At 40.3% G+C, this 23,611-nt stretch overlaps 1 protein-coding gene across 13 annotated transcripts in view; it reads right to left on the bottom strand.

Moving 5' to 3' along the window:
• The window catches only part of GRIP1 (glutamate receptor interacting protein 1), an 837,005-nt gene that overhangs the window by 286,814 nt on the left and 526,580 nt on the right, over positions 1 to 23,611 (bottom strand). For all 13 annotated transcript variants that reach the window (XM_077469661.1, XM_077469651.1, XM_077469652.1 and 10 more), the window contains one exon: positions 8,190 to 8,335. In XM_077469661.1, coding sequence (XP_077325787.1) covers positions 8,190 to 8,335 — 146 coding nt within the window. The remainder of the gene's footprint in view (positions 1 to 8,189; positions 8,336 to 23,611) is intronic.

Raw genomic sequence — 23,611 nt, 5'->3', positions numbered from 1 at the left:
GTTCACATATGTGCATTGCATCCACAGTCTGCATTGCAGAAAAAATGTCTGCGTTTTCTAGGCAGTGTAGTGTGATTTGCAGGCACATAATCTTCAATGGGGACGCATATGATTCGCAGATGTGTTCCATCCTGAACAATAATGCTCTCTCCCTCCACACCAAACCTTCCCCTCTTCTCCCTGGTCAGCTGATCCACAGCTACAACGGAGAGGAACTGAACAACCGATTTTTATCTTCGCAGGGAAAGCGGAGCTGTAATTTGCACCGCACACGTGTGAACCCAGCCTAAAGGGAGTGCTCCTAATCTCAGTTTATTACCTGTATAAAAAGGTATATACCTGCCCATAGAAGTAGGTTCCAATCTCACCACTGTGGCTAAAATCAAAGAGCTGTCCAAGGATGTCAGGAACAAGATTGTAGACCTGCACAAGGCTTGAATGGGCTACAAGACCATCGCTGAGTAGCTTGGTGAGAGGGTGACAACAGTTGGTGCGATTATAAGCAAATGGAAGAAACACAAAATAACTGACTCTGCCTCAGTCTGGGGCTCCATGCAAGATCTCACCTCGTGGCGTTTCAATGATGAAAATGATGAGGTATCACCCCAGAACACAGGAGAATCTTGTCAATTTCAAGGCAGCTGGGACCATAGTCGCCAAAAAAACAATTGGTAACACACTGGCCAAGAAGGATGATAATAATGGGCTGATGGCGCTACCTCACTCAGTCAGAGACCCAAAGGGGTAAAGGTAGATAAATATATTAGACCCTGAGCTATACCCACAACCACATGTAGCATCCCAGACAATATTCAAATTATTTTTGTGGTATTAATTTTGGTGATCTCAAAAACATATATTGATATACTACACAGCCGACTATCTCTCAATGGTGTACAAAAACCCCTATTCGGGGGAGAAGTTACACTTATAATCGCACTGTATTTGTGCAATTCCTGTGCAGTTGCTATACCTGTGCGCAATTTGTATTACCGCTATAGTACCCTATAGGTGAAAAAATATATTATATTACAGTGAAAACCACCAAGACCATGAAAAATGCAAAGCAAAAGAAATAAAATCAAAATCAAAAAGTTGAAAAAGTCAAACGCCAGAAAAAATATAATAAAAAAGGTAAATAGATAAGTGTGCGGAGTGGTTCTCAACACCCCTTTTGCAAATGTGAAAGAAGAAAAAACCTAAAAAAAAAGTATAAATAGTATCCAAAAAATCAATAGGTTTATGTGTCTATCTATATAAAGTCCACAAAGAGTCTCTTATCAAGTGCTTTCAACCATGCGATTATTCTTTTTCAAATAACAGGAAGGTGACTTTTGTGATTAAGCCTGCTTATTGGTGACTTCCGTGCTCGTTCCCCCTCAAGGGTCCCCACTCACCGAATCCACGCACCCCCTAGGGGGTATGTTGCCCGTAATCTGTGCTCCACTGGGTTGAGGATTCTTCTGATTGTCTCTGTCTTCAGTTTCCCCAAGGTTTATTGGAAACGATGAAAGAAGGAGGCTTTATTATCCGCCAATAGGTCCTCAAGAGAGAAAAAATCTATTCATGGTGTAGTATTCTCAATGACTGACCACTTGAGAAAAAAGGGGGGGGGGGGGGACGGGCTGCAAAAAGGGTTTTTCAAAAACAGGATTTTTACAAAGAATATGGCTTCTGCAATATTTTATATACCTTCTAAATATGTATATAGCAGAGGGCTGATGATCATTCAAAAAATATGCTTTATTACAAAAATATTTTATAATTACAAAAAAAAGGTAGGAATAAAGAGTTTTTGCATATACTAAAACATTACAGTGCTCGGTGCAAAAGACCACTTTTTTACAGATGTCCCTTTAAGCCACGACGTGCGGTCTGCAGCAATTGCACTGTACGCCTGTATATTCAATGTATATGCATATACCAATACTACATCTCAGAAAAAACACAAAAATAAAAATAGGAATAAAAGTAAAATTAGTTGTAAAAAATAAATAAAAAAACCCGGAGCAGCAAACAAAAAATATTTTAAAAAATAAATAAAAAATAAAAATATATCTAAAAACAAAAGTCCTTCTATTAATGCAAACCAGCGCTGTACTCAAATGTATGGGGCCTAAGTAGCCAATTCTCTAGCGGGTCCCGTTTTATTTGGGGACTATAGGCTTCCCATGCACTGGATGCAGATCTACTTATCTCAATAAAGGAGTTTTCCTCCTATAGACCGAAGTTTGAAGGCAAATTGTTTGGCACCAGCCCGGTTCGCCCATCAACAGGAGTAGTCTCCTATTAGAACGGCGTGCGTTCCAACTGCGCTCCACCGGGTCAGGCGCACCGGAAATGACGTGGTGTACGTAATGACGCTGGACGCGTTTCGTCATAGACGTCCTCAGCAGCGATATCACGTACACCCATAACCACGTATTTTAAGGTGCCTGCACCGCCCATTCCCAGCCTTCAGCCAATCGCTGAGCTGGGCGGATCTACCGATTTGTTTACTTATTGCGTTCCACAGTAACTCTTACGAGCTAATTTTTTATACTGATACTGCCAATGTATATGTGCTAGAAGAATACTTTCTATCATAATAAGAGGTCGTATCTCAATCCCCCTTACTTAATACATAATGCTCTTAAAGGAAACCAAATTTTCACAGAAATAAAAGGGGAAAATTATTTTTTAACAGAAATAAAAGGGGAAAATGTTTCTTAGTGGGAACTTCAATACACCCACCTAGGTCATTAATTTTATTTCCCTTATATTTATCTTTATTTTTTATTTTATATCCTTTATTCTTTATTTCAGAGAAAGGGGGTTTTTATGAACTATTTGGTTACCAGATAGGTTCTACATTATCCTCTGAGTTATTTATACACATAGAACTTCTATTAACTATTTTTATATACCAGATATTACCTTGTAAAACTGATGTTGGTCAGAGAGTTTTTTAAAAAAATTTTTAAATTTTTATATATGAACCTCCTATCAGTATTCAGGAAGTTCTTCCTACTTTTATAACTAAATTTACTCTTCATTCTCAAATAGAATCCCATAGGCCTCAAATGGGGAATTTGGATTATTTACTTCTTCTCATTGATAGGTTCATGTTCATGACCTGATTATTCCCACATTATTAGATTAGAGATTCATCCTTATCAGTTCCCCTACACCTACCCCATGGAGTTTCATATGTATATGCATAGGGGGGGACTTTAGGACTTCTCTAGCAGTCAGTAAGCCCTGGACAAAGGTATGTCCCTCCTTACTGTCTATGGGTTTGCTATAAAGCAGTTGAGGTCTATGTCGATATTTAGCCCTTTCGGGGCCAAGGTGTTCAATCTGTATATCCAGCTGGTTTCGTTCTGAGATATAAGGGTGGTCATATTGCCCCCTCTCCAATTTTGTTTTATACAGTCGATACCATAAAATACCATTTTAGAAGGATCTCTATGGTGGAAAAGATCAAAATGTCTAGATACATTATGATTAGGGAACCCCTTCTTGATGTTATTAACATGTTCCCTGATCCTAATGTACAGTGGTCTAGTGGTTCTGCCCACATATTGTAAATTGCATGGACATTCCAGCACATAAGTCACGTGTGTGCTCCGACATGTAATGAGTTCTCTGATTTTGTATTCTGTGTGGTCTGTTTTAGATCTGAATGTTTTCCTCCTTCGAGGTTGGGGTTTGCTAGCCCTACAGGCCAAGCATTTGTTACATTTATAGAACCCTTTCAATTCTTCCAGAAAGGTACTATTCTTAGGGCCATCGACTACATTGTGTGCTAGCATATTACGTAGTGTCGGCGCTCTCCTATAGATAAATTTTGGTTTCTTTGGGAGGATGGTTGACAATACTTTATCTTCTTGAAGGATGGGCCAATATTTTTTTATTATTTTCTCTATTTCATAATATTGTACATTGTATCCGGTGATAAACGCTAGGTCAAATTTTTGTTTTTCTTTGATGGTTCTTCTTATCAGAGTATTTCTATCAGTGTTCCCAACTTCAGTTTTTATTTTAACCAACGACTCATACTTATATCCTTTTTCAACAAATTGTGCGACCAATTTGTCTGCTTGGGAAGAGAAATCCTCAATAGAATTACAATTCCTCCTGATTCTTAAAAGCTGTCCTTTTGGTATATTTGCTTTCCATTTAGGATGATGACAGCTTGAAGTAGGGATGTAGCTGTTTCTGTCCGTTTCTTTGAAGAAGGTTTTTGTGTGAAGAACATCATTCTTCTTGAAGATTTCTAGATCAAGGAATTCTATCTTTTGTTTGTCACATTTCCCACTAAATGTGAGTCCATACTTGTTGTTATCCAGATTAGATAGAAATCTTTCAAATTCTTCTGGGGTTCCGTCCCACAAGATCACTAGATCGTCAATGTACCGTCGAAAAAACTTTAGCTGGGGTATTTTCCTTGAGTAAATATACTCCTCCTCCCACAGATTCATCAACAGGTTGGCGACACTTGGTGCATACCGTGCACCCATAGCCACTCCTGTGGTCTGTACATAATAATGATGTCCGTACCAGAAATAGTTACAGGCCATGGCCATCTCAAGGCCCTCTAGGATGTATTGCACTTGTTCTTGTTTCATGTTAGTGTGTTTGTGTAGTGCTCTTTCTACTCCTATTAGACCGTCCTTCTGCACAATGCTTGTATACAGCGAGTTTACATCTATAGTAACTAGTAAATATTGGTCTGTGCCTTGGATGTTGTTCAAAAGCTCTATAAGTTGGGCACTATCCCTGAGATAGGACTTGCCCTTCAGTACCAACGGCTTCAGGAAGATGTCTAGGTATTCCCCCAATCTTGAAAAAACAGAATTTATACCACTGATGATTGGCCTTCCAGGTGGTTTATCTACTCTTTTATGTATTTTTGGATTGTAATACATAACAGGTGTTTTGGTTGAGTTTGACACCAAATATTCGGCCTCTTTGTCATTGAGAATCCCCATTAATTGCCCTTTTTTCACATAGGCTTTCAGTTGGGCTTCATATCTTGGTTTCGGGTTGCCCTTCAATTTTTTATATGTATTCTCGACTTGTAGTAGATTTTTCATTTCCTCTTGATAGTCACTCTTATTCAGAATCACTAGGCCACCTCCCTTGTCTGCTGGCCTTATCACTACTTCTTTATTGTCTCCCAATTTTTTGATCGTTTTCCATACATTATTCGATCTCTTATTTTTACTATCTTTGAGTTTTCTCAAATCTTTTTCCACCATTTTACTGAAAGCTGTCAAACATTGGTTTCCTGCTGTATTTGGATTGAACACTGATTTGTTTTTCAGTTCTGTTTGAGTGTATAATGATTCCTTTCTCACTGAATGATGAAAATGATGAGGTATCACCCCAGAACACAGGAGAATCTTGTCAATTTCAAGGCAGCTGGGACCATAGTCGCCAAAAAAACAATTGGTAACACACTGGCCAAGAAGGACTGAAATACTGGAGTGCCCACAAGGCCCCCCTGCTAAAGAAACACTTGTACAGGCTTATCTGAAGTTTGCTAATGAACATCTGAATGATTCAGAGGCAAACTGGGTGAAAGTGTTGTGGTCAGATGAGACTAATGCCGGCAATACACGGTTCGAATTTCGAAAGAATTTTCTTTCGAAAATCGTATCTAAGAATTTTCGTATGAATTTCGCACCATTAGTGGGCTGCAGCAACAGCCGATTTTCGTGCAGAAATAAAATTTGAGGAATCGGACATGTTGGAAATTTTTAGAAAAACGAACGATTTTCTAATCAATGATGGGAGAATCGTGCGAGAAACGTAAGAAAATGTACGGAGATAAAAGAAAATGTACGGAGATAAAAGAAAATGTACGGAGAGAAAAGAAGATTCCCAGCCAAGAAAATTCTTTTCTGTAGCAACATGAGGTGAAATTGAAGGCTTGGTCGGCCGAATTTCGAAAATCAATGGTGGCATCATCGGATCACAAAAAAAACGAATTTTCTGATTTTGAAAAGAAAATTCGTTCGAAATTCGACCGTGTATGGCCTGCATAACTTCAAGCTTGCCATGTTTGGAGGAGAAAGAATGTTGACTATAACACCAAGAACACTATCCCCACAGTCAAACCGGGAGGTTGAAACATGCTTTGGGGATGTTTTTTCTGCTAAGGTGAAAGGACAACTTTACTGCATCAAAGGGACGATGGACGGGATCATGTACCATCAAATCTTGGTTGAGAACCTCCTTCCCTCAGCCAGGGCATTGAAAATGGGTCGTGGATGAGTATTCCAGCATGACGAGGACCCAAAACACACGGCCAAGACAAAAAAGGAGTGGCTCAAGAAGCACATTAAGGTCCTACAATGGCCCAGCCAGTCTCCAGACCTTAACCACTTATGGACTGTCCACCTCAGTTGTACATCAGCTGTTTGAAGGGGAATACCGGTGTTATACCGGACCCCCCCCCCCCGCGCCGTGCTCCAGCCATCTCCACCATTTACTGGAGCAGTCGATAATGGCTGAGACGATTGGGTCCTTTCCCCTAACAGGCTGGATGCCGAATAAGGGAAAGATGGCCCCCACGCAGAAAAGTAAAATAAGAAAAAAAAAATGTAAAGCGCCCCGTCCCATCGAGCTCATGAGCAGAAGTGAACACATATGCAAGTCGCACCCGCATATGAAAGCTGTGTTCAAACCACATATGTGAGGTATCACAATGATCATTAGAGCGAGAGCAATAATTATAGCACTAAATCTCTTCTCAAACTCAAAAGTGGTAACCTGCAGACATCTTTAAACATCTCCCTATGGAGATTTTTTAAGGGTCAAAGTTTGTCGCCATTCCATGAGTAGGTACAATTTGGAAGTGTGACATGATGGGTACCAATTTATTGGCGTAACATTATCTTTCACAATATAAAAAATAAATAAAAAATGGCCTAACTTTACTGTTGTCTTATTTTTTTTATTTAAAAAAAGTGTATTTTTTTTCCAAAAAATTGCACTTGTAAGACCGCTGCACATATACGGTGTGACAAAGTAATGCAACGACCGCTATTTGACTCTATATGGTGTCTGAAAAAATATGTATATGTTTGGGGGTTCTAAGTACTTTTCATAGAAAATATGTGGAGGGAGCTGAAGGTTCATGTTACCAAACATCAGCCTCAAAACCTTAATGACTTTGAGAGAATCTGCAAAGAGGAGCGGGGGAAAATCCCTCCTGAGATGTGTGAAAACCTGGTGGCCAACTACAAGAAACATCTGACCTCTGGGATTGTCAACAAGGGTTTTGCCACCAAACACCAAGTCATGTTTTGCAAGGGGTCAAATACTTAGTTCACTCATTAAAATGCAAATCAATTTATAACTTTTTTGAAATGCGGTTTTCTGGATTTTTTGTTGTTATGCTGTGTCTCGCTGTTAAAATAAACCTATTAAAATTATAGGCTAATCATTTCTTTTGTCAGTGGGCAAATGTACAAAAATCAGCAGGGGATCAAATACTTTTTTCCCTCCTCACTGTATGTTGGGGTCCTAAGATTCAGAATATAGAAGTTAATCATTTTGGAAAAATTATATACACATACATACATATTATACAGAATATATACATATAACACATGAAAACAACTAGAATTGCCTTTCTATGTTTTTTATAAAATATACCCAGGCTAATTTTGGCATGGAAAGCAACTACAAAGTCATTGAGTACACCAATGTGTACTGAAACTGCAAGTTGGATTTGCTCATGAAGGTTGATGACTACTGGACATGAAAGTGTTAAACACTAGCAGTCAGCTGATTTAGCATGAGCAGTGTTTGACACATAGAAAGCAAAACAGAGCTTTAAAAATGAAAATCCAGCAGCATTCTATACACATAAAACAATAGATCAAATAAAACATAACTAGGGAATACGCCAAGGCCACTCAGATGCATAGAATTAATTAGTAGACTTTATCACCAGTACTGCAAATGAGACTTGTAAAACAACCGATAAGGTAAATGCTATTCTAGGCCTTAATCAGCAGATGAATAAGGTCCAAACACAACATCTAGTAATTACTTCCCATGCTATCCAAACAGCTAAAGATACAAAATATCAGCAGGAGTAGAATCTGACAGATTGACTTGCAGGCAAGTTACAGACTCAATATTGATTTCAGCTCATGTTCTGTGCTATGTTCATTATGATGTGTGTTACTTACAGACTGGAGGCAGCTCATACTCTACTTCCAGAACCACGCGCTCACCAACGTTCTTCAAGAGGCTGATAATCTCATCATGACGGAACTTGGTAAGGTTGATGCCATTTACACATTTAATGTAGTCCCCTACATTCAGCTGGTCACTCCTGTAAAGAAAACAAAACTTTCAGATTAGTGCATAGTGACCTCTTATAAAAGTTACAGTGGAAGAGAAGAAGAAACCACTTTTTCCTTAAAGTGGGGTTGCACACAAAAAAATAAAATCATTATTATTCCTAAAAAAACAGGAAAAAAAAAACAAAAGGGAATTTTTTTTAACTCACCTCTAAACGGCTGTTGCTAGGGGGTCCCTCACCTCCAGTGAAACGTACTCCATTTCGACCAAAATCTATATTCAATCCCAGCCATGCCAAAGGCCCGTACATACAAAGTTTTTATCAGGTTGTATATGCAGACACGTCTATGTAAATCTACCTCTTCCCCACAGCGCCACAAAAATAACCTTACCCCCCAAGAATCTTCGGACCTCCACAAATTAACAAAAACACCTCCATTGTCATTAAGACAGCAGACAAAGGGGGTGGTGTAGTAATCCAAAACCGTGACGACTATGTAAATGAAGCAAACAGATTATTATCCAATAAAAATACATAAAAAACCCTAAATATGACCCACTCCCCCTTTTCTCTCTAGAAGCCGAAGCACTTATAAAGCAAGCCCTTAGGGATCATATTACTACTAAAGTAGAAGCCTCCTTCTTGTCCAGAACATACTATAAAATACTCCACTCTTTTACCATCTTCCAAAAATACACAAAGACTCCCAAAATCCCCCAGGTAGACCCATCGTAGCTGCGAGAGAGAGTATAACCAGCTCTTTCTCCATCTATATTGATCATTTCCTGCAACCTCTGGCACAAAACTTATCAACCTATATACGTGATGGTACACATTTGTTGTACATTTTAAAAACGTACTCCTGGTAGCCCACTTACCAGTGGGTCTCTCTGGATGTAAATTCCTTGTATACATCTATCCCCCATGATGTTGGCCTCCGAGCTGTAAAACACTTCTTAGCCATAGACCCATCTCTGAAAACTGCACAAGCAGAGTTCATCTTAGACTCCACTAACTTCTGCCTCACTCACAACTATTTTTCTTTTAATTAAAAATGTTATCTACAAATTCAAGGGACAGCTATGGGAGCCAATTTTGCACCCAGTTACGCAAATCTGGCAATGGGCCTCTGGGAACACCTATACATCTGGAACAAAAACCCTTATACAGAACACATAATCTATATAGGCCGTTACATAGATGATATTATCATCATATGGGACAAGACTGGACCACCCATAGATGATTTTGTAACCCATTGTAATACCAATGATCTGGGTCTATCGTTCTCATTTGAATCCAGTTCAGATAGCCTATCCTTCCTGGATCTTGAACTTTGTCATACTGACAATAGCATCTTTGCAAAAAACTATATCAATCCCACTGCAGGAAACTCATATTTACATTTCCAAAGTTGTCATCACCCGAGGTGGATTTCCAATATTCCAAAAAGCCAATTTAATCGACCTAAAACTAAACTGCACTCTCAACTCAGACTATATTGAACAAGGTACTCTGTTCAAAACAAAATTTGAGGATAAAGGCTATCCTTCTATCTTAGTAGAGGAAGCCTTTGCCAAATTCCTTGATACTCAGTCGGAAACAGCTCAGGATCAACCCCTCTGACGTGAAGCCTTAGGCCGCGTACACACGCGGGGACTGTTCGCCCAACTTTGTCCGTCAAACAGTTTCGGCAAACAGTCCGCTCAAAATTAGCATGGACGGACATGGCCACACACGACGGACGAACAGTTTGCTGAAACCGTGCGCGATGACGTGAACGGCACGTACGACGGGACGAAAAATACGACGTCCTATACACTGCATTATAACTTTCGGCGTGAAAATCCTTTCTGAGCATGCGCGCAACTTTGTTTGACGAACAAGCCTACACACGAGCGGACTGTTCGCTGAAACAAGGTTTCAGCGGACAGTTTTTCGGAAATTCCGAAAAACCTTGTCCGTCAAACTGTCCGCTGAAACTGTCCGCTGAAAGCCCACACACGAGCGGACTGTCCGCCCAAACACTGTTCAGCGGACAAAGTTGGGCGAACAGTCCGCCCGTGTGTACGCGGCCTTAGAGAGCCAACACACAGTTCACTCTCAAACTCACACCACCAGATTCATTACTCAATATCATTCTCAGCATAAAAAAATGGAAAGGATCTTTCAAAAACATTGGGGTATCCTTTTAGAAGACCCCTTGTTAAAATCATCAATCATTAATGCACCCAAGATTACATACCGTAGAGCCCGAAATGTAAAAAGTATAATTAAAATTAGTATAATTATAATAGTAACACTATAAAAATATTTGACTATTATTCATTCTCATTATTACTCCACAGGGCTTGTCCACCACAATAAAACCTATAAAGCTCTCTATATAGTGAAAGTGGCTTAAGGAAGTATTTAAGACATATATAGACTAATCCTTGACAAATCCCCATTGCTATGTGTGAGTATGCATACATACCGCTCATAAAAATTATATATTTGATATGCATCTTCTCTATACATGCGTTTCTCTATGCGTACTCTCTATATATGCATACAGAGTCGCATTCTAATATCCATTAGGCAAATATACTCAGGAGTGATGCGTTTTTTTAAATATTTGTGTATGTATGATTTTATATATGCATGCGCACATGTGCATATGCAGAGAGGTACGTGCATGTGTATATATGTGTGCATGCATTTTTGTGGATAGGTACAAGTACACATGCATGTATTGTGCATCTCATGTACATATGTATATATATATATATATATATATATATATATATATACACACACACACACACATAATAATAATTTTTCTAAATGTATATGATTTTTTTTTTATATATACTGTTTAAATATAAAAATAAAAAAAGTTATATATATATGTATTTTTTTTTTTCTTTACACACATATCCCTTTGTCCTATTATCAATTCATGATATATTTTTTACCAATCTTTTATCATTTTTTTCAAAAAATGTCTTTTTTATTTTTACTATTTCTGCTTGGTCCCTCATAGTCTGCCTCCTTCAGTGCCTGGGCTGGTGACATCACTTCCCCTCTGCTTAGGAAGGGCTCAGTTCTGCCCCCTCCTACTACCTACCTGTCAATCATCTAGGACACGTGACAGGTCCCAGATGATTGCGCGGCCACTCACTGTGCGCGGCGCCACTCACACATGCGCAGTGGGTGCCCAGCTGTGAAGCCACAGCCGTACAATGCCGGCGCCGCCGAACAGAGGGGGAGACGAGTGGGGCTTCGATCCCCCACATCCCTGGACCCTGGGACAGGTAAGTGTCCGATTATTAAAAGTCAGCAGCTGCAGTATTTGTAGCTACTGACTTATTTTTTTTATTTTTTAAATGGGCACCCCGCTTTAAGGTTAATGCCATATCTGTATTTTGGGTGTTCTAAAACAGTGGTCGCCAACCTTTCAAACCTCTTGGACCACTAAATTCAAAATTTTGAATCCCGCAGACCACTAACCTGAATTTTACATGCCGTGTACACACAATGACAACACAAAGCAATTGGGCATTTTCGTGTGTGTGTGTGTGTATATATATATATATATATATATATATATATATATATATATATATATATATATATACACACACACACACACACACACACACACACACACACACAATACACACCATACACACACCATACAGAGCTGTGAACAAGGCTTGTGCCGAAACGCATCTGCTTGTCCTTTTTATACTTATTATGATACAATAAAGACCAGAGATGATATATCCAGAGTGCCGGCTTATCTTCAGTTATCTTCTTGTACACACAATGCTCTGGCTCTCTGCCCCCTCTGTGTCACCACACATCATTGGATCTCATCTCCTTATCCAGCCATGTGCTTGAGCTCCACCCACTGTCTGCCATTGGATGTCCCCTCCTTCTAAACCTCCCGCTCTCTGCACTACTCCTGGTGCCTCCCTCTGAGTTCACAGGAGCCGCAACTACAGAAGAGACATCGGATATCAAGGCACGCTGACAGTATTGACTGTCAGCAAGCATTGAGAACACCACTGGAAACATTGGGCGGTATACATTTTCCCCAACATTTAGTTGTGGCAGTCCACCCTGGGAACCACCAAAATTTCTTTATGGATCATCAGTGGTCCACGAACCACTGGTTGGCAACAATGTTCCAAAATACATTCACTTCAAAGAGAAATGCAAAACATCCAAAATCATACCAGATATTTTACCAAACATGACCCCTAAAAGGCCCCACTTCATTTACAGCAAGGGTAGGCAAACCTCCAGAGGTTGAGATCTACCTGGACAACATGGAGGAAATCAGAGTACGGAAAGGTGGAGGGAGAATAAAGCCCCCCCCCCAATAAAAACACAGCATAGTGCCCTGTTCCCCCCCACCCATGTTAGTTTTCCATGCTCCCCTTCACATCAGCACCCCCCAGTAGTGTCCTCTGCTCCCCCTTTCCTGTGTCTTCTGCCCCTTCATATCACCCTCCCCCACTGTAGTGTCCTGTGCCCTCCCATAGCATTGTCCTGTTCCCCCCTTATCCCCCTGTGGTGTCCTCTGCCCCCCTTTACAACCCCCATGTAGTGTCCTGGGTCCCCCATAGAGGAATCCTGAGGCTCCCCTAAAGCAGTGTCCTCTGCCCCGTTTACATCATCACCCCCCCCCCCACTGTAGTGTCCTCTGCCTGTCACTCCCCCTATAGCACTGCCCTGTGTCCCCCTTCTTATCCCCAGCACTGTAGTGTCCTCTTCCCCTCTGTTTCTTTCACATCACATTCCACCAACTGTAGTGTCCTGTGCCCTCTGCCCCTTCACATCACCCCTCCATGTAGTGTCATCGGTCACCTAAACTGTGGTTACTGATCTTCCTATCCCCTCCCCCTTACATACACACCACCATAGTGTAGGTGGCAGTCTCCTACCTTGGATGGAGGGCAAGAACGGGAGCTGCCAGAGTTAAATTTTCACATGAACAAGCTGGTGGTTGGCTGCTAGGACCACCCAGCTTCCTAGCAACTAATCACCTGCTGGTTAATGTGAACAGTTCCCATTTAAAAAAGGGAGCTGTAAACAGTTTTAATTGTTTCCACACTTTTGGGCACCTATGTGGCAAATGAGGTTTATTATTAATAAATGCAAAATGATATACTTGGGGGGCTGAAAAACATACATACAATCTATGAGAAGTATAACTGGGGGAGTCAAAGATAAGGAAGGAACCAGGTGTTTTGGTAAAATCAAAGCCCTAAACCTGAAGTTTAGAAAAAAAAAAACCCTTCAGGCTCATTCTGATACCTCTAGCCTGTCTCTGTATGCCAACTTAAAATTGGTCATAAAATCCTCATAGGTTTCCTTATCTATAAACTGGCAATAATTATTTTGTCACAGACATAGTAACAAATTCTGAATTAGGAGCAGGACTTTTGTAAGGGGGCCATACCACCAGAAGAGACGCTGACTTCTCCCAAGTGTTTATTATCTGTTAAATTATCAGAAGACATCTTATTAATTTGCTAAAACTAACTGAATAGAAACAACTAGGTCATCAGTAATATTTCTGGCTCTTAGAACATCAACTAGCTGCATACAAGTCCTGCTCACCACACTGCTGCCTCCATCGTGTACATATGGCAGTTTCTCGGTTGAGAAAAACTCCACTAACTTCACAAATTATATAATAATTTCTAAAATAGCAATTTGTAATTTATTATTACTACAAATTAATTTTCCATTTCAATCAACAGCTGTGATTTTTTTTAAATTGCAAAAAAGGATTACAGTGTTGGTTTTCTGCAATCATGACAGTTGGGGGCACCCCGGAAGTCTAATTCCCTGCTTAGCTCCTGTGATTAGCTCACTACCTTTACCAGAACCTGAATGGAGTGTCAAGTCAACTTACATGCATCTACTCCAGAAGGATGTTCATTGCTGCAATGCTTTCCTCATACAGAGCAGACTGAATAGGGTGGTTAAAGTAAGGCAGGCCATAGACTATTTTTTTGTTCAACCAGTGGGGTGAATGAAAAAAAAAATAAAAAAATTGTCCGACTCCCCCAGCCACACATTTGATGTGGAAGGGGAAATTATTCCCCCTGAGCTATTGTATTCTGCCGGTGGAGAGTCTTACCAGCCTGCAAATCACAATGATCAGTGTTGCCGGCTCTAGCTGGTGGTACTGATCGGAAAAAACCCGACAGGATGGTTGTACACATGTCAATCGATAGATCAACTTGAGTATAACAAGCTAGTCCATACATGGATCGAAATTCAGCTAGTCCCTGCTGAACCAGTGAATTTCGCTCCATAGATGGCTGGCTTAAAGATCCCGTTTTTGTTTTTAAAAATAATAAATATGTTTTATTTACATGCTTTGTGCAGTGGTTTTGCATAGAGCAGCCCCAATCCTTCTCTTCTCGGGTTTCCTGCGGCTGCTCCTGGCCCCTCCCCCTTGCCGAGTTCCCCCATAGCAAGGCACTTGAGCATGCTCACTCCCGAGCTGCCTCTATGTGTCAATAAGACAAACAGAGCATGGTTTTCCCCTGCACCCCACTCCCTCCTCACAGGCCATGATTGACAGCAGCAGGAGCCAATGGCTACTCTTGTGCACATTGCTGGATAAAGATGGGGCTCAAGTATGGGGGGGGGGGGGTGCTTCAGCCTTTACAACCACTAACAACCTGACCCTTGAATTTAGTTTTGATTAAATTGCTCGCAAGGCTTCCATCAAAATCTCTAAGAACAAAAAATATAATCACTAAAATATAATCTACTACTATATATAATAATCAATAATGTTTATTAAAATCCTCAAAATTACATATTTCAAATAAAGGGTATCAATATTATTTTACTATAATTACATTAAAATTAAAAATAAATTCTAAATAGATCTAAATACAATTTCATGTTTTATTTAAAGCGGTAGTAAACCCGCAAATATTTTTTTTTCTAACACCTGCAAAGCAAAAGGCATAATGAGCTAGTATGCACCGCATACTAGCTCATTATGAAATACTTACCTTAGAACGAGGCCCCGACATCTGGCCCGATCCCCGCCGAGGGAGCTGACATGCTCCCTCTGCGTTTCTTCCGGGTATCGCGGCTCCGGCGCTGTGAGTGGCCGGAGCCGCGATATTGTCACTCCCGCGCATGTGCGCGGGAGATTTCATTCCGGCCGGTCGGCCACTGATGGATTTTCAGGCCGAGAATCCCCTTGTGCGCATGCGCCGCTGCAGTCAGCGGCGCATACCAAGGGGAATATCTCCTAAACAGTACAGGTTTAGGAGATATTTTTTTTACCTACAGGTAAGCCTTATTATAGGCTTTCCTGTAGGTAAAAGTTAAAAAATTGAGTATACAACCACTTTAAGTTGTCTTTTAAACACTGTTATATTCCTAATATCTAAAATTTAATTTGGCTTTATTACACTTTATTTAGTATATGAATTCTCCATCATTGTGTGTATGATAACTTTGGATTAATATCTCCAGATGATGACATGCTGAAACTGAAAAAGTAAACATTTAAAACTTGTCAGGATTTTGATGAATATTGTAAATCTTATATATGCTTTTAATGACATATTCCTATGTAACTGATATTTTGTTTAAAGTCTAAGATTCTCCTTCCCCCACTTCCTGTCATTAGGAGAAAGTCTGTATGTCTGAATATAACCAGAAGTGAAAAGTAGCCCCCACTTCTGAATAGAAGGAGGGTGTATTCTTGTGGCGTGAATTTAGAAAATTTGAGTTCATATAAGAAAAAGCTTGCTGGAAGACCTCTCTTCTGCATCTACATTCAGCTATGAATACATCCATCTATTTCAGCACACAGACTTTCTTCAGCTACTCTTCAGCATACAAAGGGTTATTCAATCATTTTAGATTCCATGAGCACATGGTCTAATGCTAAGAATTATTTTTATACCTTTTGAAACAAATGGACAATACTAGAATTTTATCATTGTACTATTTTTGTAAGTATTATTTTTCTACTTTGGTGTGTACAATAAAACACACATTTTGATTTACACTGACTCATTAACTAATTAAGGAAATTCGTCTCACAATCACAAGTTTGTCTTATCAATGAGATATATATATATATATATATATATATAGACACTTTTTACAAACACCTTTACTGTCTTATCTCAAAAATAACAAGTGTTCTTTATAAGACAATAAATACGAGGAGATAACTCACTGGTGCCTATGGTTCCATTATAAATCAGATTTACATCTTCAGGAATCACTCATTCATGAAGGTGATGGCTAATGTGTGTAATCTCATTGTCTATTACTATAAGAAAAGACTATAAACCCATAAGTTCCCTTTAAATGAACCAACACAGAGAATATTACAATACAAGTCAAGGGAAAAAAATCTACTTGGAACGGATACGAAGAGACCTGCAGCTGATCTTGCTTTGATGCTTTAGCTGATCTTGGACTGCAAAGAAATGATTAATCTGGACTCAAAAGACCAAGTGAGCCATGTGCCTGGAAGGAAGTCAAAATCTTAGGAAAGCAAGAGGCATCCTCTTGTTTTATTACTTAGTCATAAGATAAAAATATGAAGCCTAACTATACTCATAGAAAAAAAATATATAGCTGGTGAAAATAATATTCTTGAAAAAGACTGACCCTGCGTTCTCCCTACAATAGTATAGTGAGGGCGATTGGAGCAATTTTCTCTCAATCAACCTGTGGTTAAAGTAAAGTAAAGAAAATTACATAATGTATGGCTTACCTTCGGGACCTTAGATTGTAAGCACCTTGAGGGCAGGGACTGATGTGGATGTACAATATAAATGTAAAGAACTGTGTAAATTGATGGTGCTATATTAGCACTTATAATAATAAAATTATAGTCTACCATAGAAATAGCTGTAAGTACTACTGGAAGCGTAGAATCACAACCTACTGTTAAAGTGTTGTGAACAGGAAAATAATCAACCAGGCCAACTTATCTAGAATTGATTTTGATGTTAAATCTTTCCTAAGGTTAGTTAAACCTAAAATAATGATGCCATGTTATTTAATCATTATCCCGTTAGATTTATTTTTTTTATTCACAAAGAAAAAAATGAGTGTATTATGCAACTCTGTAATTAATTTAATTTCCTAAGATAATAGCCCTGCATTACAAAGTGTTACATTTGTGTAGAATGCTTGAGGCAATTGTAGCTGTATTAGTGCACTTGCGACAGACAACTGTGTACTGTCCACTAAACTTTTTTATTTGCACAAAAATACAATATTTTAGGACAAGCTTTCAGGGGGTATGTCCCCTTCTTCAAGGTCCCAGCAGTGCAAATAAAAGAAACATGAAGAGTACTCAGTTGTCATTTGTGAAGAATCAAATCTTATCCTTAAGGATAACTGAACATTAGAAAAAAAACGTGATATGTTGCAGCTTACAGTCCTCAGATATAGTGGCTGCCTTTGTTTTCTTTTTTTCAAGCTAAGAACCATTTCAGAAAATGCGGGAAATATTTGATGTTCCTAACAAAAATGCAATGTCCTTGTCACTTCCTTTGAGCCGCACCAAAGAGCTTGCTTCTAGCAATCTTTTGTAAAACGACTAATTGCCCTGCCTCCTATGTAATGGAATCGAAGACACAAGGACATGTTTGTAGTATTAGCCAGCAAAAGGAACCACAAAATGGGGATGGGGCCAGGTACACACTTGGAAGTACAGTTAAGCAGTTTTTCAACACACAGGTAACTGGAAGGTCTGCCTCTTCTTTTACAGGCCCCCATCTGTGTAGAAGTGGCCCTGTGATGGGATGGTCACCTTAAATTACAAAGTGTTTAAAAGGCAATTTGAATTTATGGTAAGATGGCACAAGTTGGAAACCTGCCCATTTGAAATGTTTTCTCATTACCACACTACGATAAATGATCTTTCAAATGTTTATTTTATTAATACGCATACTCACCATTTTCAGAATTTCCCAAGCAGTCTACCTATGCCAGGCTGTTCAGTCACAGATTAGGGCCCACTTTGGAAATTAATTTCTGTTTGTTTCCAAGCATCTTCTGTGAAGGGGTGTATAAGCTAAAGTATAATTCTGGGCAAAACAATAATAATCATAAAATATTTGCAATACATGCACCCTTTCCTGTGCCTGCAATGCTGAAAGTACAGAAAAGTACACAATGCTTTTACATAAATGTTATGAGCAACACTGATGCCGCATACACGCGACCGGACTTTCCGGCAGAAAAGTTTGATGGAATAATTTCATTGGATATTCCGATCATGTGTGGGCTTCAACTGACTTTTTTTTTCAAAAAGTCTGACGGACCTAGAAATAGAACATGTTTTAAATCTTTCCAACGAAATAAATTCCTATCGGGAAAACCGTTCGTCTGTGTGCTAGTCCGACGGACCAAATACGATGCAAGGGCAGCTATTGGCTATTGAACTTCTTTTTCTAGTCCCGTTGTATGTCATCGCGTTCGAAACAAATGGACTTTGGTGTGATTGTGCGTAGGCAAGTCCGTTCGGTCGGAAATCCGTCAGAAACTCTGTCTGAAAGACAGTCAGTTTATTCTGACGGAAAGTCCGGTCATGTGTATGCGGCATAGGAGGCTGGTTTACAAGCATTGTGCATCTACAATTCAATTCCCTGTTTTTGTCATTTTAGGCTGTTGCTTTCATCAATCCAAAGGGTTACATGGGTCAGTTCTGGTACTGACAGCGTGAAGTAAACCATGCTTTGTATAGTAATTTCTTAATCTAGACAGATATCTGCTTACTTCCCACTCTTCCCTGTCTCTCTCTACATGTTTACACGGATTTCGTTCTCAGCAAAACAATGCTGATGCCTTGGCTCCCACGTGCCTGCCTACACGCAGTGTATAGGAAAAGTGTTCCTTAGAGATGTAGTTCTGGGAACAGGTCTATGACCAAAGGAACTGATCTAGGGTAATCTGGTGATCCCTTCTCCCAGAAGCTGTCACTGCAAGAATTTTACTAGCTTGACGATATCATGGGACGTTTCTCACTCAAGAACAGGGTAAAAGAAAAAAAAATACTGGGTCATTGTTCGAGAGGGAGAGAAAGATTTGAAGATAAATTTGGGTGACAAATTTAGTCACTGCTTAGATGCCACTAGTGGTGGTGTAATTTTTAGAAAGTAGGCTGCAGCTTTCTTTCACAGCTTAAAGTGGAACTTTACAAATAACTTGATCAAAATATTTCCACATTAATTATGCTACCAAAATTTTTGTGTGCTGTAACTTGCCTCCAGCATGGTTTGTTTTTTCTTGCTGGAGGCTGCCCTTTTGCCATCGCCCACAGCCTCTAAGCTGCAGTAAATCTTTGCCAGCAGATTGGCCACTTCCACTCTAAGCTGGCTATACACAGATAACAATTTGGCTGGTTCAGCAGGGACCAAACAAATTTAAATCAGTGTGTGGCCATCCCTGCTTGACAGAAGTCAATTACTGAAAAACATCTGTCAGAGGGACATGTTTGAAAATGTTCCTTTATCAGTGGCTGTCACCGATCCACTGCAGGCACTGATCAGTGTACTTCAGAATACATGTCCCAGGCAAGGGAGTATTCCTCCATCCACCTCACTTGTTCTTTCATTCAGCCTGCTGGATGAAGAAAAAAAATACTAAGTGTAGGGCTGGCTTAAAAAACACTCTGTACACACACATGCCAACAGTCTACAAAGTGGTAAGGTGGGTACACATTGAAACAAATGCAGACAGTTCAGGAGGGACTGACTGATCTTCAATTTGTGCGTGTGGCTCTCCCTGTTTGACAAGTCATATGGTAGATTGATTTATGTCGAACTGGACTGTTGGAAAACTTTAATTCGATCAGTGGCTGCAGCGCTGATCAGTGTATACTAACACTGCATGCGTTCCCACTGTCAGAATACAATAGCACAATGGTAAAGATACCATCATCCACTTCACTTGTGTGGATGGGGGAACCTGTTAATTTTTGATTTGTTCAGCCAGCGTATATTTATTTATAAATTATGTTTAATTTGTATGTAGCACCGTGGCCCTGTGAGATACGACATTTCGTTCTACTGTGTGTTCTTGCGTGTAGTAGAAGGACAATAGAGCTTGACTTGACTTGAAAGGTGATAGCAGAAAAACACTGAGTAGTCCATGGAGTCTGCCAATTTTTATTTTTATTGCTTGATTTTTTTTTTTTTGGTAACGTTTTTGTCTGGAGTATAGATCTAGGTTTGTCCCAAGCATGTTTGAAGCCATTTACTGTTGACCTTCTTACTACCTCTGCTGGAAGTCAACTATCAACTACTGTTTCAGTACATTAATATTTACTATGATTAGTTTACTTTTATTGCCAGTGGTTAAAAACATGGCTGCAGGTTATTTTGAGGGGACAGCAAACTTACACTGTTACACAAGCTGTACACTCACTACTTTATACTGTAGCAAAGTATCATTTCTTCAGTGTTGTCACATTAAAGGATCTAATAAAATATTTACAAAAATGTAAGGGGTGTACTCACTTTTGTGAGATATGGTATGTATTCACAGGCTTTGCCATGCCACTCAATATTGAGCTCAGGTGAATCCTGTTTCCAATGATTATCCTTGAAATGTTTCTACAATTCAATTGGGTATATTCAGTTGATTGGACATGATTTGGAAAGGCACACATCTGTATATAAGGTCCCACAGGTAACAGCGCATGTCAGAGCACAAACCAAGCCATAAAGTGCAAGGAATTGTCTGTAGACCTCAGACAGGATTGTATCGAGGAACAGATCTGGGGATGGGTACTGAAACATTTATGCAGTATTGAAGGTTCCAATGAGCACAGTGGTGTCCATCATCCGAAAATGGGACAAGTTTGGAACCACAAGGACTCTTCCTAGAGGGGGCCGCTCAGTCAAACTGAACGATCGGGGGAGAAGGACCTTAGTCAGGGAGGTGACCAAGAACCTGATGGTCACCCTGACAGAACTCCAGCGTTTCTCTGTGGAGAGAGGAGAACCTTCCAGAACAACCATCTTTAATGCACGCCACCAATCAGGCATATATGGTTGAGTGGCCAGACAGAAGCCACTCCTCAGTAAAAGGCACATGACAGGCTGCCTGGAGTTTCCTAAAAGGCACCTAAAGGACCCTCAGACCATGAGAAACGAAAAGCTCTGTCCTGATGAAACAAAGAATGAACTATTTGACCTGAATGGCAAGCGTTATTGTCTGAAGGAAACCAGGCACCGCTCATCACCTGGCCAATAACATCCCTTCAGTGAAGCAATGAGGTGGCAGCATCATACTGTGGGGATCTTTTTCAGTGGCAGGAACTGGGAGACTAGTCAGGATTGTGGAAAAGATGAATGCAGCATTGCACAGACACATCCTTGATGAAAACCTGCTCTGAACCTCAGACTGGGGTGAAGGTTCCTCTTCCAATAGGGCAACGACCCTTAGCACGCAGCCAAGATAAAGGAGTGGATACGGGACAACTCTGTGAATGCCCTTGAGTAACCCAGCCAGAGCTCAGACTTGAATCCAATTGAACCTCTCTGGACATCTGAAAATGGCTGCAGGAGCTCTCATGCTTCATCATGTTGGATAGGAAGTGTTGGTGCACAAAGAAGTATGGGAGAAACTGCCCAAAAATAGGTGTTCCAAGCTTGTAGCATTATACTCAAAAAGACTTGAGACTAATTGGTGCCAAAGGTGTTTTAACAAAGTATTGAGCAAAGGCTGTGAACACAAACGTCTTTCACATTGTCATTATGGGGTATGGTTTGTAGAATTTTGAGGAAAACAATGAATTTAATCCATTTTAGAATAAGGCTGTAACATAACAAAATGTGGAAAAAGTGAAGCTCTGAATACTTCCTGGATGCACTGTGTATCTTAAAGTTCTTAGAACTCTGGGATGAATACCATCAGGGACCATTGCTTTATTAAGCTTTAACCGAGCCAGTTCCTCTGCTACCTCTCCAGAAATCCTAAAAATGAACCTTCATTAAAAGAACCAGACTGATTCCCCAACTTGTTACTGTTAGGCCGCGTACACACGCGGGGACTGTTCGCTCAACTTTGTCCGCTGAACAGTGTTTCGGCGGACAGTCCGCTCGTGTGTGGGCTTCAGCAGACAGTTTCAGCGGACAGTCTGACGAACAAAGTTTTTCGGAAATTCCGAAAAACTGTCCGCTGAAACTTGGTTTGAGCGGACAGTCCGCCCGTGTGTAGGCTTGTTCGTCAAACTAAGTCTCGCGCATGCTCAGAAAGAATTTACACGCCGAAGGTTGCATTGCAGTGTATAGGACGTCGTTTTCTAGTCCCGTCGTACGTGCCGTTCACGTCATCGTGCACGGTTTCAGCGGACTGTTCGTTCGTCGTGTGTGGGCAAGTCCGTCCATGCTAATTTTGAGCGGACTGTCCGCTGAAACTGTTTGACGAACAAAGTTGAGCGAACAGTCCCCGCGTGTGTACGCGGCCTTAGTGCAAATAGTTTCTAAGACTGAACAGAAGTAATTGTTTAAATGGTTTACTACATCTAGGTCTCCCTCAACTAAAGTGTGGAGCCCAGTTTTCATTTTAGAGATCCCATTGTATTTTTTCCTTCTATCACTAAGGCCCCTTTACCCCCGGGGCGGTGCGGGCGTCGGTGGTAAAGCGCCGATAAAAGCGTTGCTTTACCGTCTTTTTAGCGGCGGTCTGCGGCCGCTTGCGGGGCTGTTTTAACCCCCGCTAGCGGGGGTGGTTTCAACCACCGCTAGAGGCTGAAAAAGGGTTAAAACCACCGGTATAGCCGCGCTGCCCCATTGATTTCAATGGGTAGGAGCGGTTTATTCACCGCTCCTTTCACTGCACCAAAGATGCAGCTAGCAGGACTTTTTTCACCATCCTGCTAGCACACTGCTCCAGTGTGAATGCTCTCTGCCTTTCACACTGGAGTGAAAGAGGCCGTTTTTTTTTCAGGCGCTATTTTTAGTGCTGTAGCGCCTGAAAACCGCCCCAGTGTGAAAGGGGCCTAATGTACCTAAAAAAGGTTTTATTTTTTTAATATATTTAGCAATTTGCTCCTCTTTCTGTGCTTTGGCAGCACTGAATGTGTATGGTCTCCTTTTCTCTATTTTTATATTCTTCTCTGTCAGCTACACCTTGTGTTTCCTTGAATGTTCTATATGCCGATTCTTTTTCCACTTTACTATCCTTCTTACCTCTTTATAAACCATAATGGATTTTTCTTCCGTTTAGCCTTACTAACTTGCCTGACATATAATCTACTTACATCCAGGATGGTAGACTTTAACAGTGCTCACTGAT

This window comes from Lithobates pipiens, unplaced genomic scaffold (genome assembly GCF_037356315.1).
Source record: "Lithobates pipiens isolate NorthernLeopardFrog02 unplaced genomic scaffold, aLitPip1_a1.2 Scaffold_8, whole genome shotgun sequence".
NCBI classification, from domain to species: Eukaryota; Metazoa; Chordata; class Amphibia; order Anura; family Ranidae; genus Lithobates; species Lithobates pipiens.
Note: the sequence above shows the minus strand (reverse complement) of the source record. Positions and strands in the feature narration are given on the sequence as shown.